The sequence below is a fragment of the Callithrix jacchus genome, chromosome 11, assembly GCF_049354715.1.
Source record: "Callithrix jacchus isolate 240 chromosome 11, calJac240_pri, whole genome shotgun sequence".
NCBI lineage: Eukaryota > Metazoa > Chordata > Mammalia > Primates > Cebidae > Callithrix > Callithrix jacchus.
In genome coordinates this window covers 96,071,323-96,097,699 of record NC_133512.1, presented here as the reverse complement: position 1 = coordinate 96,097,699, position 26,377 = coordinate 96,071,323, and the positions used below count along the sequence as shown (strand labels likewise).

Genomic DNA, 26,377 nt, shown 5'->3' with positions numbered 1-26,377 from the left:
AAGCTGCCTCAAAAAACAAAACAAAGCCTAACTAAAGACTAGATTTACCAATTAAACACAGACAGGCTTTGGACAAGGCACCGAGGATATTCTAAATTCGGTAAACACCCTAAAAAGACACCGAAGTTCCCTTCTTTATTCAGTTAAAGGGAAGAAAAAGTATCATAATTAGAATGAATTATGAACTTACATCTAAACTTATTTGAAGAAATCTAAGAGAACCACGTGGATTACATCACTCTAATTCTGAAAGACCCAGACGGTCAGGGCACTTCAATCATGTTCAAATCCAATTTGAACAAGAAGAGTTAACAGAGAAGCTCTAGGCAGCTTTTATAGAAGTAAAATATTTTATTTGTAAATGGTGATCTTCTAAATCTGTGTCCACAAATTCCAAAACCCATAACACTCTGTATACTTCAAAAAATTCCATTTTTGCCAACATTAGATACTATTATACAGAACAGAAACAAAAGCCGGCAGGACAAACGCTGTGGGGTGTCAGGGTATTGTACAGGAGAAGAAAATACTCAGGAAACAAATTTCATACAGCGATTTATCAAGAGAAAAATATATACAATTGATTTATTCTGTAAGATAAAAATACATCATGCCATATACAAGTTTAGAACTGCGTCACTGAATATCCCGACAGTTTACAGTCCACTTGAATTGTGCACACAAAACTTCATTTTATACTTAGCCTGTGAAGTGTCAGTACCAGAATTTTAAGTACAAAATAAAAAGCTAACCTGGTTCAAAATGCTGATTAAGTTTCTACAAGCAAACACAAAACAGTGTTTTTTTATTAAAGAAATGTAAACAAACAGTTCATACAAACACATTTTAAAATTACATCTTCCGAAAACCCTATGGCCAGAGTCCTGCAGCTGTCAGCATCACCACATCTCCTTTCTTTCACTTTTTCGAATGTCTGTGGTAAATAGAAGGCTAAGGGTCAGATTTCAGTTCCTGCTACATGATCCTATTACGTTTACATGATTCTTTGTGGCCTGAAACAAAGTTCTAATCAAAACTACTTTTGCTGAAGAAAAAATTCAGCCTCCATTTGGGTATATTTTTAAGCAGTTATTCACAGTTATCACAAATTGTAAGCACAAAAAAACCTGACTGAAGAAGTAGGGATGCAACAATATAATATGAAAAAATTAGTTTAAATTACGAAAACAGCTATAAAAGTTGTAGCCGTGGCGTACGCCCGCTCTGTCAGAAGGAAGGTGTATAAAACCATTAAGCACTAATAGACTGCAGTTTCCAAAAACCCCAACACTCTAGGGGGAAATTTTGGTTATTACATAATTATAATGGCCTATTTTATAACACAAAATTATATTGTAACATCCCTATGAACATTGTATAAGCACCCGAGCTGCTGCAGAGCCTGGTAGCATTTGGTCAATAACTATTTTTATACTGTATTTTTTCTCAAAATATTTACATATCTGTACAAAGTAACAGGGTTTGTTAGTTCTGCAGGTAACAGCAGCAGCTTGGCTTTCTTCTAACTTTATTTAAAAATAGCTTCATTCACTTATTCAATAATAAATACAAAAGTTTCTCTTATTTTACAGAAATCAAAAACTACAATAAACTGACTCATGGAATCAAGTATTTAAATGTATTTTAGTGCAAGTTATTACCCCTTAGCTCTATCCCTAAGGAAGTCATTTCAGTACATTCCTTGTTCAGTGGTGTCTACTTTATTTAAAAACACTTTGAAGTTAGAGGGCCTGCCCCTTTTCAATAAGGCCGTGGCCAGCACTCTCTGTCCCCTTCGCTGGTGATTTCAGTCTTACATTCATAGGAAGGCCCCTGCCAGGGGCAGGGCAGCCATCAGCTCTTTGCCCCAGTAAAAGTTTCTCCTTAGTGAGACTAAAAACCAAAATAACAAAACCCACCCACAAGGGAAGAAGAAAAAAAGAAAAGGAAAAGAAAAAAAGCGAAAGTGCTGGACCATTCTGCAACTCTGCTTAACCTCGACCACTTCAGGAACGCTTCTGTCAGCCTCCTCCTGGCGCTTCCTTAACCTAAAGGACCGAGGAAATCAGAACTCCCAGAAGCTTTTTCAGAAAGTCATAAAACAGAAAACAAAAATATCTGTCTGCAAAATTCCAATGGTGTGTTGAATCGCCTCTTCCTAGGGACAAGCCGCCCGCTGAGACAGCAAGGAATGCATTTCAGTTCATCCACTTCCGGCAGTTTACAGCTCCACAGTGACATGGAATCTTGTGCTGGTCATCTTCAAAGTCAAACTTATAGTCATAGCAGAGCTGCCCGTGGCAAAGACACAGGGTAAGAAAGGACAGCAAGGAAGGAAATGGGGTTTCTGCCCCCATCTCCCTCACATTTTAAAACAGCAAACAAAACGCATGTAAATTAATGAAGAGCTGATTTGTTGAGGTTCCATGGGATCCCTGGGGGAACCCTGAAAAGACGCGCTGTGCTTGCAGAGAAATGAGGAAGGCAATATTTTTAAACTGAGCCAGATCTGAGAAAGGGTCGTCTGACTGGAGAAAGTGGTATTTCTGTGACTTCTGGTAAGGCTGTCCCTGCAAGTAGGTGGAGGGGACTGGAAGGGAAACTACTTTCCTACCACTCTCCCTAAAACCCGGAAGGCTTTCACTTCCCTGATCTGCTGAGTGGGGCACGTCTGGGTGAGATGAACCACACCCTCGCCGGCTAACAGTGTTTTTCATTTTTCCTCACTCAACACTGAAAGGATGTCTCTGTATTTAGAGGTTACCAAATTAACATCTCAGACCAACCAAGGGAGGTGGGAGTCCTACCTCCCTTGAGTCCCATGGTACAAGCCTTGCCATGTGGCCCCTGCAACCACCCACGCCCCAGAGAAACCCGACACTGAAAAATGAAGGTGAGGACCAATAATTTCTAGGCCTCTTCTGGTTCAAATTATTCTAGAATACTAACTGGAAAGACTTTCTACACAGAAAGGAAAGAAACCAGTGTTTATTGAGTAGCTGTTCTTGGCAATGATGCCACTACTTTCTATCAGGTATCTGCTGATTCCTTACAGAAGCTTGGTAAGAAGATTATTTTCTCTGTTTTGCAGAAGATAAAACAGAGGCTCAGATTAAACTATATACTCAAGCAGGAAGGAGGGGAACGACCCTGGGCTCAGCTGAATCTGTTCTGATCACCATGGTATCCATCGGTTACTGGCACCATGCCAACTGCCTCATTTACACATGGCACAGATGCACAATAGGCCTTGGGTTTGGTCAGATCCTTATTCTTGACTAAGAAGGGATTCCACGAAAACTAAAAATACAGATAGAATCCCATGAGTCCCATGGATACGTTCACGAAGGGCCAAGAGCACCAACAGAGTCAAGTCTCTCAGGTGCCTCACTCCCGAAATGGGGGACGTTTCCCACAGAAACCAAGACTGCTGCTCAATGACAGCTTTCCAGGAAATGCCAATTCCAGAACCAAGGTACCTAGATCATGGTTTTGGCCACTCTGGGAAAGACCAAGTTGGGAAACAAATGAGGCAATTAGGCCAATAACAATCCCAACAGGAGAGATGCTGGACCAGAGTCGCCTCCGAGAGCACAGAGACCAACGGCAAGCTTGGCACTCGGCATTTTGAAGACGGCCGCACACACCTGGACTGCTGGAGGCTGTGTCGGTGAGGCTTGCACTGATAGACAGTGTGAGCACGCAGTCTGCAGCAGCACGGCCACCCAGATTTGCCGGCCACAGCCCAACAGTGCCATCTCAGGAGCCATGCCCTCTTGGAGACGGGCGGGCATGTTCTTTAGAGAGGGGACACTGACAAACTGTGTCCAGGTGAAGGAAATAAAGAAGGATTCTACGGTGCACAGAAATGATACCACCTGCGCAACATGGGGATGCTGAACCCATGGCAACAAAGGGAAGGGGGAGGTGATCACAAATGCTCACAGAGCTGCCATGTGGAGGAAGGTGGGACCGGAGGGCCTGAAGGGTGAAATATGAAAGGGTGGGTGCATCTGACCTACTATACAGAGAATTTTTAGCCCAACAAAGAATTGGGAAACAAGTGAGCAAGTTACCCGTGTGAGAAGGATATACACCCAGGATCTGAGAAACACGGCAGATGCAATCGCTCATACTCTTACCTCTTCTCCTTTCTGGATTCTCCGATTGGAGCTGATGATAATTTTGTGTCCTCTCTCAAAAGTCACCACTTCAGCCACACAATTAGGTGCACATGAATGGTTGATATACCTGCAAGCCGCCATGCCAGAAAACGATATTATACAACAGTTAGGAGCAGCTTTAAAAAGTTCCCATTTATAGAGAAAGAAATGCTATTTGCCCACTGGTAAAACAAGTATAAATATAAAATTTAAATGAAAATTCTCAAAGCTCATTTGCGCTGAGTCTTTCATCACTGCCAGGCTGCAGCGAGAGCATGAGCAGAAGCGCTCACCATCAGGTTCCTCACTGTCTCACCTGGCAGGCCCTCCTGTGAGCGTCGCGTCGATCACATGGTCGTTATCCATGCGGAACATGTACACACCACGGTTCTGAAGGAAAAGTCAGGTAGTCATCAATGGCGACCTGAAACTCTCCTCCATGTTCCTATCCACACCAGGAGGACTCAGTCAAAACTGAACGGGACTGCACCCTGACTGCCCTCACCTGGATACTCTATTAGCCACAGATACATTTACATGGCACGAATGGAGAGCATGGAATCAGCAGGTTGTCTGTGAAGCCAGGATCATTACAGTTATCTATCAACGTAAACCGTAACACCAATCGAAAGAGAAAACTGATAAAAATACAATAATATACAGATAGTGCTTTTGTTTAAAACTGAATGCAGCATGATACATTTCATTCTGCCTTTCAGGGTGTTCAGTTGGTATGAGAAAGAGAGATGACAGTGCTGTTTATCCAATCACAGGGACCAGACACCTACCTGAGACTCATAAAGCTTCTCTTTTCTGTTTGCTACTTCATTTCGAATGATAGTCCCGATATACTCAATGACCATGGTGTGCTTCTCAATGTCTCTAGCAGCATACAGGCCCAGTCCCTAAAACAAAACAAAACCAAAAAACCTATTTACATACTTGTAATTTATTTGACAACAAATCTATTTTCTCTTTTTTATACAAAGGTTTTACCCTTGGGTCTTATAAGAAGCCATCCTTAAGTTTCACTTGAACTCAAATCATCTTTTTGAATGTGCTATTTTCTGAAATTTAAAAATTGGACATTTTTACTACTTAAAACTATGCTAGCTTATTCCTGTGTCATTTTAGCCCTAAACTCTTAGGGTCTCTGTATATTAATAATGTGGTTTGGTGTCTTATGCATGAAGCTATCTAATCTTCCAGGTAACACCATGCTGAGTTCCCACCAACTAAATAAGCTTATTGACTTCTGGTGTTTATTTTATCCCAATATATTTCAAAAAAAGACCTAACTCAGGCTATGATAAGCAATCACTGATACTGTAAACAAGGTTCAGACTTGGCTTTGAGTTTCCCAGGAGCCAGAGCAAAGAGCAGACATAGGAAACGTCACTCTGCTGTAAATATCAGGAACGCTGGAAACAATGAAGCTCTTGGGGAAGGCAAATTTTTCACTAATCCCGAATTCTGAGGCTGGGAAAGAAGTCTGAACTGGCCGAAACAGATGCAGCTCTCAGTGGGCAGCTTGTGACCCCATGCCAGTGGCCTGCTAGCTGCACTCTTTCAGGTTGTAGCACTACTTGTGGAGAAACATACTAAAAAAATATGGGCTAGTGCCATTAACAGTTGTATTTTCCTGTCCCAATTTTGTTTTTTTGCACTTAATTTGTACTAGAATTCTGGCAATTAAATGCAAAAATACTAGAAAAGATGTAATAGACTAGATGAAACTGAATCAGAAGTACTAGACTAGAACGCAATTCTAGAATTGACTGAATTCTAGAATGCAAAAATCAATTGCATTCTAGTCAGAATTACTAGGAGGACCATGTGCTGCCCCAGCTACATCTTCATCAAGCACTGTCTGGAAGCACACGGTGGGAAGGGCCCATGTTAGAGACTGCAGTATCTGAAATGACTTCTCTGAAAAAAACATCTTTAATTACGTGCTCTACTCCAGACACAACTCACAAGTGAATGAACCAGAACACACCAAAGTCGGGATGGAGATCAATACAGTGTGGTTTGGGAACAAACAAGATCAGTGGAAATGAAGAGATTCCAAATAGGCCGGGCGCAGTGGCTCACACCTGTAATCCCAGCACTTTGGGAGGCCAAGGCGGGCGGATCACTTGAGGTCAGGAGTTCAAGACCTGCCTGGCCAACATGGTGAAACCCTGTCTCTACTAAAAATACAAAAATTAGCCGGGCATGGTGGCACATGCCTGTAATCCCAGCTACTGCTGAGGCTGAAGCACGAGAATCGCTTTAACCCAGGAGGCAGAGGGTGCAGTGAGCCAAGATCACACAACTGCACGCCAGCCTGGGCAACAGAGAGAGACTCTAGCTCAAAAAAGAGAAATAGATACCTGCATATATGAAAATTTAACACATAGCAGCAACTGGAATTAAAATTCAGATTATAGTCTAGATCTCATGGGATTAAAAGAAGAAAAAAAATTCAGGCCAGGTGCAGGGGCTCATGTCTGTAATCCCAGCACTTTGGGAAGCTAAGGCAGGTGGAATGCTTGAGTTCAAGAGTTTAAGACCAGCCCTGACAACATGGCAAAACCCCATCTCTACAAAAAATATTTTTAAAAAATTAGCCAAGTGTTGTGGCATGCACCTTTAGCCCTGGCTACTCAGGAGGCTGAGGTAAGAGGATTGCCTAAGCCTGGGAAAGCAAATCGGCAGTGAGCTGAGATTGCACCACTGCACTCCTGCCTGGGTGATACAGTGAGACCCTATCTCAAAAAAAGAAGAAAAAAGTCAGTTCAGTATGAGTGGGTTACCTCTAAATGGTCCTTTAACAACTGGTTATCCAATGGAAAAAAATGAAATTATATTTTTTAAATTTTATGCAAGAAAAAACTCTAGAATACATATATAATCTATGGTCTTGACCAAGACCAAATGCAATAGAAAATTATGTATGTTTGTCTAGATAAATATTAACTTTTACAAGAAAAAAGATGCCACCCTTGCTGGTAAGCAAAGGATATTTTATAGGAGAACATTTTGAATGGTATAAATTGCTACAAATTGAAAAATGGACAAAGGATATGACTATACAATTCTCAAGAGAGCAAATCCAAATGGCAGACATTCAATTAAGGTAACTACATCAGACTATATTTATCAGACCAAAAAAACAAAAACATAGTAACACTGACTACAAATGGGAAACAAAAAAACAGTCTCACATTCTGTAGGAAGAAGTGTGCAATGACAGCCTTTTTAGGAAACTGGCAATATCTATCTAAATGTAAAGTACACATGCTTTTACGCAAAAACTGTGCTTCTGGGAATATATCCCACAGGAGTGAAACTATTAATTCATGGTAGTATCTGTACAAGATATAGCAACACTGTTCGTTATGAGAAAGATTATAAACAAAATAAAGGCTCACAGTAGTATATTGGTTCAACTGCAGTTCATCGACACTATGGAACATCACAGAGCCATTAGAGAATGAAATGAAGCTATGTCACTTGATCTAGAGGGACCTCTGAGTATTACAGAGAAAAGGAAGATGGAGAAAAGGAAATATAACATGATTCTTTTTTTATATATGTACATAAAAGTGTATACATTTCTAATAAATTGGCACAGAAAAACAGGATACATATTAGAGCATCCATGGGATCTCCAGGGAGGTGGGCAGATGGAAGGTTAGCAGAATGAAATAAGAGACAGAAACTAGAGCTCTCAAAAATGCTTCAGGTTAAAGATGTCAGGTTGGACACAGTTAAGACAACCACTAAAATCACAGTAAAAGCACGTTCCTCAAGAACACAAATGGGTATGAGTGAATGGACTACTTAAAATGAGAAAGTAATTGACTTAACAGAAGAAAGCTACAACTGGGGGAGTAGAGGCAGAGCACTAATTCACCTATAGAATCCGAGAGAGGCTCAACAGAGAGGGGGGCAACAGCAGAGAGAAAAGAAAGATACCCTACCCATAATGTAAAAAAAGTATCAAACAAAAAGATCAAGAGCAGAAAGAGCTCTTTAAAAATGGGTAAGAAAGGTTAGCAGAAAGTAAAGGAAGTCTCAGAAAGAACAGAGAGACAAGGAAACCAGAAGCACAGGAAGGCTGTAAGAACAAAATTATTCTCTGGCACACATGAGAATCATCCAGGGGGGCCCTGCCACCAGAGCTGGATTCAGTAAGGCTGGGCTGACACCCCTAAGCCTGCATGTCAAAACAACCTCCCCAGGTGATGCTGCGGCTTCTCGTCCCAGGTCCACATTTTGAGATCCTGAATCTCAAGGGTCTATAGGTGCGAACATAGAGGAAACAGAGGGGCAGAACTTGCAAAAGAATTAAAACAAAACACATTTCTCAGAAGGATGGGCTTGATGTTCCAGGTTGAAAAGACTTATCAAGGGAGGAAAGCAATCAATAAAAAGACCTTCACTGAGTCGTAGTTCCGCGAAATGTCCAAATATCAGTAAAGATCCTACAAACTTACAGTGAGGAGTAAAAGGACTGTGACACAGAAACAAGAATCTGAATGAGTACAAAGGAATGCTGATCCAATTTTGACTGTAAAGAAATTTCGCTGGCTGCTGAGAAGGAATGGATGGGAGGAGACAGCCAGGCCTGCAGTGGTACAGGCAAGTGAGATGTGGATTAAGATAGGGCTGGGAACCTGAGTGGATGTGAGAGAATTTTTAGGAGAAAACATAACTTGATGACGCTTTATATTTAATTGGAGGTGCTGAGGCCAACGTACACCAACGGTGATGTCACTCAGTAATGCAATGGGCCTGCAGGATGGCCGGGTTTAGGAGCTGGACAAGTTTGACAAGGTAAGAGCTTTGTAATTCCACTGTGGGACATCCAAGGAGAAAAATGCTAAATAGGCATCTGGATATTTGAGTCTGCAGCTCGGCAAGTATGGAATGTAAATGTAAATGTACAGATGTAAGTTTCAACGCTTAGCCTATACACAGACTTACTTGTAAGACAGTCCACAGTCTACCAAAAAAGGTGCAATGATTTCATGAAACGGTGGCTTCGAAAATATAAGGTAACTGCCGAGACTGGTGTACCTTTTTTTTTTTTTTTTTTTTGAAATGGTGTAACTTTTGAAAATATTTTCATTTGTATTTCTCTCAAATGCCTGCAACAGCTCTACTGAGCAGCTCCACAAATCCAGTGTGTGTAAAACACAACACTACCTGCCTCCCAGGAGCGTCAACAAGATGCAAAGATCGTGGATACCACTGGTCTGCTTTCCATTTGGGGAAGCCAATCACTAAGTTCCAAGACTACATATTAAATCCCTAGTGTTATAAAGGGACAGGATTTGATAGGATTTTGAAAACGTGTTTCTATCCTGCAGCCATGTGAAATCATTTTCACACACTGGACATCAATAGCTTCAGATTCCTAGACTCCACACTGTCTCTCTACTTCCTGTACACAAAGTATTTCTTCACCTGAATCCGAGACCGGGCTAGATACACATTGGATTTCCATTCAGTCTTCATCTTCCGGTACTGCGACGACTTGGAGTGAACAAACTGTTTACTGTAAGGTGCGTTCAGTTCTCCAGTGACTGTGCTCTGAAATGACTTTGAGGTGCTGGTGCTGTTTAAGGTGTGAGGCCTGCAGACAATGGCATATCAACAGGAAAAATAAAAGGGAAACTGAAGACATCCCGAGTAATGCCCAAAACCAGGTCAATTCAAATTCTTACTGACAGAAACACACATGGAAAGCTGCCTAGCAGAGACACACGGCGAGTTCTCTTATGTAGTTGGACACATACACAGCCAGACAGCAGGGTTTGTAAGCAGCAGACAAATCAAGCACAAGAAACCACTAATAGGCCTAGAAACCCTGGGCTGTACTATGTGAAGTTAAAACAAAATACCTTAACACAAACCTCTTGACATGGGCACTCATTTTAGGTTCAGAACGGGCACAACCTGTGGGGTTAATGGCAAGAGGAAGTTCCATGAGAGGATTTCGTCCGTATCGGAAGTTATAGTTTTCACATGCCTCAACCCCAGGTAGCTGAAAAGAAACAAAGTAGACACAAAGTCAACCCACATGATGGAGACTACAGACAACCTCAGCTGGTCAAAAGATGGCCCACAACAGAAATAACTCATCGACATTCTCCCTGATAATGAAATGGTCTTTTAACTTAACGTTAACACAATCAGCCTGCTAAATATGAGTACGCAAATTCAGTTTCAAAGCCAAACAGGTAAACCCTGCCAAGTGCTCCTTGAAGAAAAAGATTAGCCCATGCAACCAATACTGGCCGATCAATGTACCCTGTGCCCACACGTGTGTGACTTCAGGGCCTAACTATTCCAACACTCACACAGGGCACACAGTAATCTGCATTTAGTTCTTTCACCCGGATTAATGCCAACTTTTATATGCCTGTCTGGAATTTTACAATTAAGAATAGTTACAAATCATTTACGATTTCTTTCTTGATCATTTCTCACTTCTTTCAATTTGACTCCACTCTCCATGTCCTGAGAACATAGGGCGCAGGTGTTAACTCTAGGTTTCCTCATAATTTACACGATAAAGGTTTTTTCTGGAATACATTGCTTTTGAAATGTATTTCTCTATAATCATACAAAGTAAAGTTTCATTTAGGCAAGGCTATTCCAAAGAAAACAACCAGGCACATTACTCAGTGGCTTTTGGGGTTTCCCCTGCTTCTCCAAAGAAAACACACTAATGATGCTTTTATTCTTGAAACAATACCTTAGAATCACACAATTTTCTAAAACAATTTTGTAGATATGGTTCAATTAGACTCAGTGCCAAACAGGCTATAATCTTTTAAGCAAAGAGGTGTCAGAGAGGATGTAAGTGCTGCTGCCCTCTAGTGACTTAACCCTAGGAAGAGGGCAGGAGAGGGGCCGTAAACACCCAGGTGTCAGAAAAAGGGAAGAGGAGTGTGTCCTCAGCCATCCAGCACACCCAGAAGATGTGACAAGCCTGGTGTCCTGCACCCCTGCTTGCCTCCAGCCTGGAACAGAACCACCTCATTGGGTAAATACTAACACACACTGAGCTCTCCCGATTCATCACCAGTGCCTTGTTTCTGCTAAGAGAAACAGGTCAATCCACTGGCCAAGTCACTTTCTGAAGAGTGCCATGAATGTTACAGTATGTGTTCAAGCGGTCACACTGAATTAGGAAAGCAATTCCAATCTCAAAGCCTGACCAAGACACTCACTGATTCTGCTATGCGTGCTACTGCAGAGACCGTCAGGCCAAACAGATCCTCTCCTTTTAAATATGCCGGGAAAAGCTGGAGCATTTCAGACTTTTTTCTCACACATGCCACAGGCTCCAAAATCTTATCCCAGACACCTACATAGGGACAAAAACATAATTTTTATGGGAAATAGAATATAGTATAAAAACAGCAAAATGAAGAATAACCACTCACAAGGATTTACTAATTTCCAAATAAATCTTTTTGGGTAATAACCTAATAAATCTGTTTTGGGTAATAATCTAATAAATCTAATGAACGTGTTTATTAAATGGCAGCAATTTTGGGGAAAATAATAGATTAAAGACATTAAAGTGAAAAAAATTAATATAACTGAAACTCATGTGAACAGTTCATTTACTTTCATACTGGCTGTATAACATACCAGATTTTAAAATCATTAGTCTAAAGGGTAATGTCTATAGGTATGTTTCTTTCCCCTCAGATTTAAATTAAAATGTTAAATTGGTATTTTCTTTGGAATTATCTTTTAAAGTATTTTCAGACTTTTTTTAAAAAGTGCTAAACTTAAGAAAGAGGCTCCACATACTTTTGTTTGTGTACTTTCTACATAAACAGAAGTGACAATCTAGACTTAACCATAGATGTCCAAACTAAGTGTTTAATTTCCATCTTAAACTTAAGTAATATCTGATGCTCCTAAGACAAGACAATATATACAGTATGCTTTGGATGTCATTCCTGCCTTCTAGAAACTGACATTAAGAAAAAGGTGTCCCCACTGGGTGCAGTGGCTTACACCTGTAATCCCAACACTTTGGGAGGCCAAGGACAGTGAATCGCCTGAGGTCAGGAGTTCGAGACCAGCCTGGCCAACATGGCAAAACCCCATCTCTACTAAAAATACAAAAATTAGCCAGGTATGGCAGCACATGCCTGTAATCTCAGCTACTTGGGAGGCTGAGGCAGGAGAAATGCTTGAACCTGGGAGGTGGACGCTGCAGTAAGCTGAGATCACACCATTGTACCATGTACTCTAGCCTAGGCAACAAGAGAGAAACTCCGTCTCAAAAAAAAAAAAAAAAAAAGCGCTGCAGGAGGGGGATGCAAATGACAGGCAACCTTTATCTACAAATCAGCAAATCAACCTCAGATTTACTTTACCAACTCTTATGTTCAAATACATATTGACTCTATGAAAGTGCTTAGAAAACTGTATAGCAGAGAGAGTAAGGTGCGAGAACACAAAGATCTGCATTTGTAAATGAAAAAAAAACGTAAAATCTGAAATGAACATGAGACAAACATGGAAATATTGACAAAACATGTTCATTAGCCTGACATCAGAGTATGTAGCTCTGCACAGCACGTGAATGGCAGATGTTACCTTTAGGTGATACGTCACTTAGGACCAGGTCTTCATGGCCTTGTTCCACAATCCTGATGACGAACACTGGGTGCCCGTCCTTCTCCTCGATGGAGCACAGGTAGCGGCAACGCCTGTTGGCATAGCGCGTGCTCCAGTACAGCCGGCTGGCTTCATAGCCCACAGGGAAGAGTGCCTTAGGAGAATGGAATGCTTGCATCTGCTGTGGAAGCAGCTGACCGATTGTGTGGAAGATGAGGCTTCCCACGCGAAAGGTATGGTCCCGTTCACCTCGCTGCACGATGCTAGCAATCTGTCGCACCTCATCGCGCTGAACATAGACCCTCCTGAAGACTGCAAAGTAACTTAGTTCTTGCTCGTGAATTCCCTTTGGTTTGTGCATGGGGCAAAGCATAGTTTTGTCCTTAAAAAACATGCATTGTGCTTTAATGGCGCAGGTAAAGTGATAAATGTTGGTGCATCGAAATCTGTGGCATCCACTAGTGGCACCTGTCTTGTGACAGAAGACACATTTCATTTGTAGGCCTCTCCTCAGAGCTAGCTCCACATTTATTAAGGCACCAGCCTGAGTCTCATAGACCTCTGTGGACCACAGAGCGCAGTTCAAGTGGACCCACAGATCCAAGTCAAGGTTGAGTAGCCTTGCTGGTCCATCTGTCAATCCATCACCTTCCTCATGACAAAAGCAACATTTCCGATAGTCTTTGGGCACAGGATCAGGTTTAAGGGAACTGCCCAATTTCTTTAGAAATTCATCTATTTCATCCTCACAAGGTGGTTTAAATGTCCCCTTAGGGATGACAATATGAATGCTCCACTTCTTCCATTTCATTCCTCTCCATTTTTTATTTAGTGGCCTGCAATCTTCAAACCCACCATGGACAGTTCTTAGCCGAGGCTTTAGCTTGACTGTTACCTTAAGCTCATCTGGCTTGGCCTCCACTTTGGCTGCTTCAAAAGCAGGAGGGAACGCAATGGGCGGTGAGGCAGGGGGAGAAGCTTTCTCCTGGAGCTGTGGGAGACAGTGCACATCCAAAGTGGAGATGTTGTTGCTGTACTGATGAAACGCTTTGGAAGGTGTCTCTCTCATTGGTGATTGTGGCAATGAAGGAATGGATTCCTGAGTAACAGAAAGAAATCATGAAAAAAAAATTCTCAAGCCCGAAAAGCAATTCTTGTTAAGACAAGAAGCTGAGCAATATGATTTAAGAGGATGTGTGACGTGAGGGGCACAGGACGGGCCAGCAGTGAGTGCTGGGGGCTCATGCACCACAGAAGCCAACCATGCACTAAGGTGCACAGAAAGAGAAAGCTGGGGATGGCAGCTGTGCTGCATCCTTTCCATGCCTCTTCCACAAAGCCATAATACTGGAGAATATTCTGCTCTTCAACTTTCTGGGATAGTCCCCTTTCTAACTATATTAAAGCCAGAAAGAAAAGGGGGAAAAAAGTGCTGTCAGAGAGCTAATTTAATTTGTACAATGAAACAGTGCTTTTTGTTTAACCAAGTAAGAATGCTGCAACATCTTTTCTTGAGAGCTTATTTCCACTCTGAAATTCACATCTGTTAATCTCAGGCTTAATGAACTGGTATAAATGTCAGAGAAAGGGAAGGAGCCCCTGTCAACAAATAAATCGTATTAACTTTTCTCTGAGGCTTCTCAGCTCTGACCCAGCTGCTCAAAGAGTTGAGCTGATAAGGAATCTGCAGTAGCTTCTTTACTTGATGGCATACAGCATCATAAACTAATAAACACCCACAGGCTGCTTTCTTGGCACATGCGCCCATCCTAACGAGGTACCTAAAAAAAGACATGCCTCGTGCCAAATCAGGCAGGAATTGCACCTTGACCTAAACTATCGAGGCGGGGGGTGGGGGGGGGGGGTGCTAAAAACCTCCGTCTTGCATTTAGGCTGATACATTTTAAAGTCTACATTTATTTGTCATATAGCTTGGATTTTATTACAGGCATACTACAGGCAACTACCTGTTAAAAATAAGTCTTCAAAATGTTCTTCTGTGAAAGACATTACTAGAGCAGTAACCTGGATGGAGGAATGACTATACAGGAAAAACTTCCTTCAAAACATGATTGCAAACTTGTCATTTATTTGTATCAACTATTCAACTGGATACACTCAAATTACATAAAATTAAGTAAAGTGGACCTGTTTCACCATAGTGTGAGCAAAATATCTTCTCTTATGATGCACAAATAGTCTTAAATTTTATCTTTGAACAGGTTTTCCTATTGGGGTAAGAGCAATACAAATAATTTAAAAATATTAAGATATTTATAGCCAGGCACAGTGGCTCACCCTGTAATCCCAGCACTTTGGGAGGCTGAGGTGGGCAGATCACCTGAGGTCAGGATAGAGACCAGCCTGGCCAACATGGTGAAATGCCTCTCTACTACAAATACAAAAATTAGCCAGGTGTGGTGGTGCATGCCTGTAATCCCAGCTACTCGGGAAGCTGAGGCAGGAGAATTACTTAAGCCCAAGAAGCGGAGGCTGCAGTATGCCAAGATGCGCAATTGCACTCCAGGCTGGCAACAGAGTGAGACTCCTTCTCAAAAAAAAAAAAAAAAAGATATTTACAATTAAACTGGTAAAATTGAAGACTTTAATATTAGTGTTCTATTTACCAAACTTTTAAAACATAACTTAACTCTGCCCACATTTGTCAAATAACTAAGTTGAAAGGGCAGCATGGCTCAAGGCTCCCTACACCCTCTCCTCCTCTGTAGGGTCAGCATCTGCTCTGGATTTCCTGCACAGAGCTCCATGAAGGCAGGGACACACATGTTCATTCACTCCCATACGCACAGAACAGAGAAGTCACTTGTTATGCATTATTACCAGCTGACACTGTCCTAATCTTACCTTGTTTTCTGAGTTTTTTGCTTGCGCAGTTGATGAATAAAGAATAAAGCAGTTATTACTACAAAAGACAATGTCCTTCTCTACCCTCTTGGTGCTTTCTCGGGAATCCTGAAAAGCAAAGAGAAATGTGTGGGAATCTCAACAAGTCAAAATAAAAACAAGATGTATACATTGTTTTTATGCTATATTCAAAAGTGACAGTGGTTCTTTATCTTAAAAGTAGAAAGGAAACCACATCCCAATATTTAGCATGCGATAATTTAGCTAGGGAGAAAATAAGTGTACAAAACCAAACTATGTGGTCCATAGTTCACTCTGTTTAAAAACATGTAGTCCTCATAATATTCCATTTAATAGCCTGTTGTAACTCTTTGGTGTTCAGCCCAAGCACGTCTAATATATGCTCGTGCCACCACCAGGAACATGTGTCCCATCATACCACCATAATTGGAGTCTCTCTCTGATGCTGGAAGAGACACTGCGAAGGACATTTCACTGGAGGTAGGAGGTGGGGTCATCAAAGGAATAGCAAAGTACCTTGTTCAAAAGGGTCAGATCTTTGAAAGATTTCCGCACACCACTTCCAAGAATAACCACTTTACAATGACAACACCACTGGGGTCTGAGTGCTGCACTTTCTGCAATACCATGACTAGAATCCTTATATCCAGAAAGACCTAAAGGCAATCAACTTTTGTTAGTAATTAACACTGACTGATGACACAAGGTGGCACATGGTGAAAAATTATGCAATATTAACTTATTACAACATGGGTTCATTAACTTTACATCATTCTTTAATAAAAAATTTTATCTTCTAAGCAATGGTTACAGAGTTGATTATCTGACACTAGGGCAGAAATAAAGAAACATGCCTATTCTCAAACAACTGGGAAAACAACACTAGCATGAAAGAAGAATCTAATAAAACTAAGTCACCAAGAGACATTCCTATTCAGTCTAAGTGCAAAGTGAGCCAGATGGGGAAATAGGTATTAGTTTTGCTTGCGGGTTAAGATGGTAAAAAAAACATTTTATGAAAGATACAACAATCTATGCATAAGAGTCTTAAATAAGTGTGACTTGCAGAGTCAGAAATTAGGAAAGAGCCAAGGCCAAGGATAAGAAGGTCAATAAGGACTCAGGAATTAGAAAGCATCATTCAGGTGCAGTGTGAAGGCAAAAAGGCGCAGGGAAAAAGTGACAGAATCAGCTAGAAGCCAAGAGGAGGAAGCTGGGGCCTGGACTGAGCGCGCTCGTAAGACTGCCAGCGAGGCAGGAAGGGAACACCATCAAGGTTGGTCTAAGGATGTTATTCCATTTTCAGAGATGGGAGGCATGAACATCTCTGTGGGAAAAGAAGGGCCCTGTAGAGCTGGTGCAGAGGTGAAACAAGAGGGAGGTAAGGATGGAAAGTGGAGGAGAATGGGAAACAGAACCCATGTCAGGTCGCCAGCCCCATCTGCACCAGGTGGCCCAGGCACAGTGGGCTGGGGGTTGGGAAACAAGGAAGACGAAAAGCTGCTCAAGAGCAAGCACATCACAGGCTTCTTTGGCAGCCTGTGCAGATGGCTGGCACTCACAAAGCCCCTGGTGACAGCATGACAGAATACACAGGCCAAAGCGCTAAAGGTCAAATCACACCACAGAAAACAGAACACCCACACATGCTGAGTTCACCAAGTACTATACACCAGCATGTTACCTGACCATTGCTAAAAGTTAAATCAGTATCTCAACGAGTAAGCTTAACTTTTGAATCAGGAATGGATCTGGGGTTAACAAAAAGCTCACTAGCTCACCATTGCTTGTTGGAGAAAATGGTATATTAGGCTGCTTCAGCCGGTAAGAGCTCACTAATCTGGGAGGGTTTGCAGATCCTGGCGGAGGCCCACGAAGAAGTAAATGCTGTCGATACTCCAAACCCGGGTTGATTCTGTGGCTACTGACCAAACCCATGGATGGGACGTCTGGAGCATTGCTAACCTCATAGCTGTTAGGGATTCGGACGTGAAGAAGGTCGGAAAATGCAGCCACAACACTGCTAATGTTCTAAAACCAAATGCAAATGCTGTATTATTCACCCAGAAGGCAAAAGTGAACCACTGAACAAAAAGATACACTTAGGATAAATGCTCTTTGCATGACACATAGATTCCAAAAACATCCAACACATTTAGACTTAATGAGTCTCAGGAAAAAAATTAGCTCTAAAGAACCAATATCCAAAAAAACTTTTAAAAATAGGAATCCTCATAATGGGATTCCAATTAACATTAAATATCTAGGAACACATTAAACTATTTTAGATACTGTAACATCTGTCAGGCCCTGTCAGTTCCGACGGGTGGTCAGCTTACTTTCAAGGGCTTCTGTCCAGCTCTGGCCAAATGTGACACAACCCATAAGAACAGACAAAGGTCTTGCTATTGCTGTATTTTGTTGATAACCAAAATATCACATCACTGGACTTTAATTTTTGCCTCTAATGAAATGTCTTCACAGAATTCAGAGTAAAAAAATTAAATCCTCATCAAATTACTAGTGTTTGATACAAGCAGACGCTGCCTGAAGAACATTTCTATTGCTTCTGCTAAACTGTTATTGTTGATAAACTTATTTTCCTTTGCTTAATTTTCTTCACTGTTAACAGTTATAAAAAAAGTTTTTCTCTGAGATGGACATGATGGCTTATACCTATAGTCACAGCTACTGAGGAGGCTAAAGCAGAAGGGTTACTTGAGCCCAGAAGTTTGAGGCTGCAGCAAGCTATGATTGTGCCACTGCACTCCAGCCTGGGCAACAGAGTGAGACTGTGTCTCTATTAAAAAACAAGAGTTCTCGAAAGTATACATCCTTTAATAAGAAAATGTGAGCTCTAACTTCCCTTTTTACTTGACGTAGGCTGAGCCCAATTCAATGACAAACAATGGCACTCTGAGAAGTCTACAGTGAGCATAAGCCCCGCTCTCTGATGCTTTGTCCTCAGTGATCCTGTTGTGTGTTTCATGGTAGACAACTGACCCACCTTTTAAAATTGGGGACATATTGTTTAACATGAAGAAGTCATTTAATCTTTTACCTCAGCAGCTGTAGGATGCAGAGTAATTGCTACAGATATAAGACCTGATCTGGGACCATTTGGGGAAGAACCAAAAGGTGATGCAAAGTATAAAGTGCCTGGCTCAGTTTTGATGTCATTCCTTCTTGATTCTGAACCTTACAAAAGAGAGGGAAAAAAATGTTAATGGCTTTTCAAAATCAAAATACTTACACTGGTAAATTGGCATAGTGTAAAGGGAAATCATAAAGGTTGGTGTTTTTCTTACTTTTCCCAGCAGTGCTAGGAAGAATTGGAATGATGGGAGATGGCACCGGTTCTGGAGGCTCTTCCTTGACCAATGACAGATCTGGATACCTGCTCACTTCTACCCCAACCACACTCTCAGGAGAGGATGAGGGAACAAAACTATCAGGAGTATCTCGATCACCACAGTGATCCTGAATCCTGAAAAGAAAAAAACAACACACATGCACACATCAAAGTGTGCACATCACTGGGGGCTTCCTGTACCAACCCCGCTGACATTTATGAGTACAGCTGAAAGGATATTCTATGCAGCACCTACACAAAAGCTCAGAGCCACATTAGGAAACAAATACAAGAACAATGTTGAGTTACAAAATAATTTAAACAGTATGTTTCCTTCTAACCACAGCTTCAGCACCAAGGTTTAAAGACCTGCCAAAGAGGAAGATGTTCTGATTAGCACACAACATAGAAAGCATGAAAGCATCTTTTCCAAATCCCAGATTGCTAAGCCTAGGGCAGCACTCCCGTAGCTTGAAAAGCTAAGAGCCGCTGGTTGGATTTAAGAATAAAAGAGGAAAACTTTGAAAAGATAAAGAGCCCAAGCACACATGCAATGGCCACGCCTGCATACACCTGACCGGGAAAATAGCTGTCCTACTGCTGCTCTTCACAATAGCTGGAGATGGAGAACAGTTGGCCATTGACTTCATTGGCCCTTATTTTTCTTAAATGATAAAGTAAGGTAAGAAAAACAAAAGACCAGTCCCTCTTGTTGAGTTCAAGTTCGAGTCTACTAGGGCAATTGTGAGGTCTCAGACTAAGAGTCCGAGACAACCCTCTGGATCTGCTGTCTCCCACTCCTCACGCAGAGAAGTTGCTGTCATGCAGGAGACCCAAGAAAGGCTTTCAGCCAGAGTCCTGTGAAATCCAGGGATGCAGCAGATACCTGCCTCAGGTCACCACACACACACACACTCAGGATGCTGCTTAACAAATGTAGAAATTTCTAGTAGTGAGGTACAGTAGAAAGGGGACCTGGATCCTGAATCTGGACAGATTATTCTCCACATTAATAAAGTAAGGGACTTAGATTAAATAAATTTCTCAAAAAATAGAGGGTAGTTGGCAGATTTTCCAAGGAAAAGATAATTATTTGATGAAGTTCTAAGAACCCTCTGGATCTAATGAGTTGGGTAGCGATTATCTACTAAGGGAATTTGATTCTCCCCAATCAGAATCTTGCAATTAAAGAACGGACACAAACAGGTTAAACCCCAAACAGAACAGTTCTTAAACTCTCTTCCACCATAGCATTCTCTGATACCTGCAACTTCTGCTCTTTCATTTTAGACATCTACAAACATCAATAAACTCAGTAAATCACATTAATAGCCTTTAAAGGACAATGATCTCTGAAATATGTTGCATGGAGATTTTTCATTGCCTTAATGTCTATTAGATTATTGCCGTTTAACTCTCTGTATCATGTAAGCCTAAAAAATGCAAACTAATTATATTTAATGGAAATAGTCTTTTAAACTTTAAATCCTGAAGATTATTCACTAAATTTTTTTCCTTAAATGTTTTTGCATGCTATTCCTACAGATAGTATACCACATACACACATTTTTTTAAAAATGAAATAACCAAGAATTATTTGAGAAAAAAATAACCTGTACCTTAATTCTTCCTGATTGTTATGAGGTGGTGTTGGGAGGGAGGCTGGCACATCAACTGTCTTGGGGCCCTGAGCAAGAGCTCGGGCCAACAAGTCGTCCTGGGGTCTGAATGGCAGCTGAAATGGTTTAGGTCCTAGAGTTTTGGTAACTGAAAAAGCAAAAACACAAAACCATATATTTAGTCAACACTGACAAATGGGTAGAACTTTACAATTCTATTGCCATTTCACAACACACAACTGGCAAAGGCACACTTCTCCAAGGTGTGAAATTTGGAGGCTATAATCCTACCTTCATGGCTCACTAACACTCCAGTTTTTCCAGCAAGTTCTTCAGTTGTTGCAAAACCATTGGCCATCTTCTGACAAGCCATAGGAGGTGGTGTAGGAGGAAGAGAGGCAGGGGGTGTTGGAGGATTACTTAAATTATTCTGCTGCAGGAGACCAAAAAATTTAAATTATATGCTACTGAGCAAATATGCAATGACCTTGCTAAAACTTAGCTCTGTGAATTTTTTGCACATAGAAGCAAGGCTACAGAAATGTGATCAAGATGTTATCTTGCACACCAAGAAAAATAATATATGCAAGGCCAGGAGACTTCTTAGTGGAACAAATACTCGTGATTTTATGGACATAGTAACTTGCTTACTTTACCCAGCTTGCCCACTTGAGCTTTGAATTAAGAAGCTCATTTCCTTTATACCTGATTTTATTTATGCAGGTCTTCAAGTTTCATGGTCATAGCTAATGAAGGGTAACTATTTTTGAGATGGAGTCTCGCTCTGTTGTCCAGGCTGGGGTGCAATGGCGTGATTTTGGCGCACTGCAACCTTCGCCTCCCGGGTTCAAGCAATTCCCCTGCTCAGCCTCCCGAGTAGCTGGGACTATAGGGACATACCACCATGCCTGGCTAACTTTTTCTGTATTTTTAGTAGAGACAGGGTTACACCACATTGGTCAGGCTGATCTCGAACTCCTGACCTCAGGTGATATGCCCACCTCAGCCTCCCAAAGTGTTGGGATAACAGGTGTGAGCCACCATGCCTGGCCCAAGGGTAACATTAAAATGCAATCAATAAGTTGCAAAAAATTACCAAAAATCCCTTTCCCTTCTCATTACAATATGCCCTAGTTCTATGAAAAACTTAAGAACCTGTGGTCTTAAACTTGTAATATAACTCACATCTGAGATAACAGAATCTGGACTAAGACCTTTAGAAGAAGCAACTTTACTAAAGTAACCAAATCATTAATGTAGTTCCTCTTCAGATATCTCTCCCAGCTTAACAGTTAACACCAATTTGTCATTTGAAGACTGTTGGAATCTACCAATAACGCTATGCGAATCAAGTGCAAGGTGGAATTACAAATTTTGCAAAGATAAAGAATTTCATGAGGATGATAAAGTAATGTTGGACAACAGCTTACTCCAGAAGAAAAGACACTTACAAGAGTTAAGATAGGTTTTTTGTTTTGGGGGATGTTTTTTGGAGACAGAGTCATGCTCTGTCTCCCAAGCTGAAGAGCAATGGTGTAATCATCCTCACTGCAGCCTTGACCTCCTGCGCTCAAGTGAATATCCCGCCTAGGCCTCCCAAGTAACTGGAACTACAGGCATGGGCCACCACACCCACCCAGTTTTCAAATCTTTTTGTAAAGACAAAATCTCACTGTGTTGCCCAGGCTGGTCTTGAATTCCTGTCCTCAAGCAATCCTCCCACCTCAACCTCCCAAAGTGCTGGGGCTACAGGTGTGAGCCACCACATCCAGCTAGGAGAAGTTCTAACTGAAAAACTAACAAGGACAATAAATGAAGCATCAAAAGAGAATTAATTAATAGTAAAGTCAGAAGAGAGGCTCTGGAAAACTGATGCTATTCTCAAATGTTTCTGCAAAAATAATCTTTTTACTTTGTTTTTTTCCTTTTGAGACAGAGTTTCACTCTTTTGCCCGGGCTGGAGTGAAGCAGTACGATCTCGCCTCACTGTAACCTCTACCTCTCGGGTTCAAGTGAATCTCCTGTCTCAGCCTTCTGAGTAGCTAGGCTTATAGGCACCTGCTAATTTTTGTATTTTTAGTAAAGGCAGGATTTCACCATGTTGGCCAGGCTGGTCTCGAACTCCTGACCTCAGGTGATCCACCCACTTCGGCCTCCCAAAGTGCTGGGATTACAGGTGCGAGTCACTGTGCCTGGCCATCATCTTTTTACATAAGTAAAAAGTGAACTGAAGATGTCTTATGCTATCATAAAACTGTTAGAAAAATACCAAAAGTTAAACTTGATTTCATTTGATATTATTTTCATAGTCGAGGAATTGGGCTGGCACAGTGGCTCACACCTGTAATCCCTTTGAGAGGCTGAGGCAGCAGGATAACTTGAGCTCAGGAGTTCGAGACCAACCGAGACAACATGGCAAAACCTGTCCCTACAAAATAAATGCAAAAAGTAGCAGGGTGTGGTGGCGCACACCTATAGTCCCAGCTACTTGGTAGACTGAGGTACTAGAATTGCCTGAATTTGGGAGGCAGAGATTGCACCACACTCTGGCCTGGATGGGAGAGTGAGACACTGTCTCAAAAAAAAAAAAAAGATTTTAAGAGTCTTGGAATTAGTTGCAATTAATACTTACATTATTAGATAAGACACATTTAAAATTGTTTAATTTCATTTTTCAAAGTAAAATACTAATTACTTTTTTAAAAATCCCCACCATTTACAGTGATTTTAAATTCATTTTATACAGTTAATAAAGGTTATAAGGAAATAAGGATTTCTTCTACCATGAAAATATGTAATAGGTATTTCTCACAATTTATATTCTTAGCTATAAAAAAACTTCAAATCCCAGCACTTTGGGAGGCTGAGGCAGGCGGATCATGAGGAGAGGAGTTTGAGACCAGCCTGGCCAACATGGTGAAATCCCGTCTCTACTAAAAATAAAAAAATTAGTCAGGCATGGTGGTGGGCATCTGTAATCCCAGTACTCAGGAGGCTGAGGCAGGAGAATCCCTTGAAACTCGAAGGCAAAGGTTGCAATGAGCTGAGATTGTGCCACTGCACTCAAGTCTGGGCAGTAAAACTCCATCTCAAAAAAAAAAAAAAAAAACTTCACATGTCTGTGCTAGAAATACTTCACCAGGTAAAATTTTAACCCTGTAGCTGAAGTTTTAATAAAACTTGGAAGATCAGATGTAAACTAGGTATAAAAACAAGACAAGCTCTACCAATTCTGACATGTTACCCAAAGATGAAGCAAGACAACACCTTGGCAGAAAAACATACCTTGTAGATCAACTGAGAATAGTAGTCCGAAACCCCTTCCAGGGTGGCACTGCCAAAAGTTCCTAGAAGTCGATTCCCACTATTAAATTGGCCACTGCCATAAGGAAGAAAGTGCGCAAAGTTCACTCCAATGATTGGTTCCATTAGAGGGAGCAGAGAGAGCTGCTATTAAAAAACATATTTAAGAGTAATGTACATGATAAAAAGAACTCAGTGTAACTCAACTTGCTAAGACCTGAAGCAACTTTGTTGAATAAGGCTTGAGAAAAATGAGACTTAAAATTTTCAAGTATCAAAATGCTGGAATAAGTGACAGAGACTACAGACCTTTGAGACTTAAAAATAAACTTTGTTCTAAATGGACGCTGCCAGGCGTCTAACAAGAAAAACATATTTCTTATCTTTGCTCAGCAAGAACCGGGGCATAAACTGAGGCTGGGTACCACCAACAGCACTATTAGTGGCTGTCTCCCACTTCTATAACAACCAAAAAGGAACAGAATTTACAGTGCATTTCTTTGGATCCAGAGCCACAATTAAGCACTGGGGACAGTATTTTACTGAGGCTACCCTTGACTATCACCTATGAATCCACCTGTATTACCATAAATTTCAGGTGCCAATAGGATATGATGTGATTTTGCTTGGAAAAAGTCTATTACATTCCTTGTCCAGGTATCTTTTATCCTGCTAGCTCTCAACTTGAATTAGGAACTATCACAATAGAGACAGTTTTGGTTGAATTCGGTTGAAGAAGCATTTGATCTCTCGGGACTTGACTTTTTTTTTTTTTTTTTGAGACAGAGTCTCACTGTGTCACCCAGGCTGCAGTGCGTAATCTCAGCTCACTGCAACCTCCACCTCCCAGGCTCAAGCAATTCTCGTGCCTCAGCCTCCCAAGTAGCTGGGATTATAGGTGTGTGTCACCACACCCACCCAGAAAATGTTTGTATTTTTAGTAGAGACGGGATTTTGCCATGTTGGCAAGCTGGTCTTGAACTCATACCTCAAGTAATCCACCTGCCTTGGCCTTCCAAAGTACTGGGATTATAGGCATGAGCCACTGCCCCCAGCCTATATCCTTCCTTTCATTTTTAAAGGGGCTGTTACAAATGACTCACCCTCACCTGTTTCAAGTGGGTAAACGTGTCAGTGCTAGAGTACATAGCTTGTTTCTCCTCTTCATCCTTTTTCCTTTTCTTTGAGCGAGGTGCTGCTTTCTCACCCGTCCTCGGAGTCCGTTTGCTTCGCTGTTTCTTGGTTTCACTTCCTCCATCTGTTTTTGCCAGCTGGTTGTTGCCACATCCAAAACCACCTTGCATTTGAGCCCCTAAAGTTTGCTAATGTAATTGGAAAGGTTAAAAATCAAATGAACAATTTGCACATTTGGTTTTTAGTTCATGCTACTTCAGTGCCAAGCTATGACTCATCATCCTAACATGCCACTAAAAGTTATTAAGTAAGTAGGGAAGATAGAGTGGTGCCAAATGCTGTTTTATGAAAATACCACACTTTTCTTCAAACATTATTCTCAAGTATAAAAATCAGTAAGCTGAAAAGCTTAGGCAAAGAGCAGAACTAGTAAGTAAGGCCAGAGCCCTTTCTGGCAAAGCATCACCCCTGCTAACCTCCCTGGGGCTGGGGAGCCCCTTAGTCCTGCTCACTGACTGCAGAAGGGAAGGAGATGAGATGCTTGTAGATGGCTATAGGAGCCTCTGCATAGTGATCTTGGGGAGTTATTTTTGGTTCTCCTTAGGAGCTAGTGAAATATGAGGTGTACTGAAATAATTCACCGGGTCCAGAAAAGCTTTATAGCCTATGCATCTTAGGTGAGAGAACAGCTAACACTAGACAACAAGAAAAAGAAAAAACACCAGTTCTTCAAATTAGTTCACAACCATATTTGACTAAAAAAAATGCCCACATACTTAAAAGTCAATGGGAGAGAACCTAGATGATAACAAATAAACCTTTTCTTTATTTTTATCATTACAAAGTGAGAATAAGTCAAGCCCTGAAAAGGCCTTTAAGGGTAGTCCTATCAATACTTTAATAAACAGGAATATTTTCAGTCTCGATTATTTCTAAATTTAACATAAATACTTTGCTATAGACAATTATAGTAGCTGAACTTACCGTAGTAAATTCTGCATTGACTCTTTGAGGGTTCTGAAAGTTAGTTTCCAGTTATACTCTAAATAGTTTAGAGCATGGATGACAACATTTTTATGTAAAGGGTCAGATGGTAAATACTGTAGGCCTTTATAGGCCATACAGTCTCTGGCATAACTACTCAACTCTGCCACTGAGTACTTCAAAAGCAACCATAAACAACTCATAAATAAATGAACTTGACTGTGTTCAAATAAAACTTTCAAAATTCACAGACATACTTGAATTTTGTGTACTTTTTATGTGTCACAAAATATTAC

General features: G+C 41.2%; 1 protein-coding gene across 50 annotated transcripts in view; it reads right to left on the bottom strand.

The window, feature by feature from the left end:
• Window positions 1-331: 331 nt before the first annotated feature.
• Window positions 332-26,377, bottom strand: part of KMT2C (lysine methyltransferase 2C) — a 300,852-nt gene continuing 274,806 nt past the window's right edge. For 36 of the 50 annotated variants that reach the window (XM_078343416.1, XM_078343417.1, XM_035254316.3 and 33 more), the window contains 17 exons: window positions 25,073-25,285; window positions 23,946-24,110; window positions 20,952-21,093; window positions 20,661-20,808; window positions 18,998-19,176; window positions 18,751-18,887; window positions 17,471-17,720; window positions 16,206-16,345; window positions 15,669-15,776; window positions 12,783-13,902; window positions 11,393-11,529; window positions 10,058-10,200; window positions 9,621-9,789; window positions 4,952-5,068; window positions 4,480-4,553; window positions 4,143-4,251; window positions 332-2,291 (listed from right to left, as the gene is read on the bottom strand). In XM_078343416.1, the coding sequence (XP_078199542.1) occupies window positions 2,199-2,291; window positions 4,143-4,251; window positions 4,480-4,553; window positions 4,952-5,068; window positions 9,621-9,789; window positions 10,058-10,200; window positions 11,393-11,529; window positions 12,783-13,902; window positions 15,669-15,776; window positions 16,206-16,345; window positions 17,471-17,720; window positions 18,751-18,887; window positions 18,998-19,176; window positions 20,661-20,808; window positions 20,952-21,093; window positions 23,946-24,110; window positions 25,073-25,285 (3,444 nt within the window). In that variant the 3' untranslated portion in view covers window positions 332-2,198. The remainder of the gene's footprint in view (window positions 2,292-4,142; window positions 4,252-4,479; window positions 4,554-4,951; window positions 5,069-9,620; window positions 9,790-10,057; window positions 10,201-11,392; window positions 11,530-12,782; window positions 13,903-15,668; window positions 15,777-16,205; window positions 16,346-17,470; window positions 17,721-18,750; window positions 18,888-18,997; window positions 19,177-20,660; window positions 20,809-20,951; window positions 21,094-23,945; window positions 24,111-25,072; window positions 25,286-26,377) is intronic. The other 14 variants (XM_009002802.6, XM_002751814.6, XM_009002794.6 and 11 more) reach the window with 13 other exon arrangements.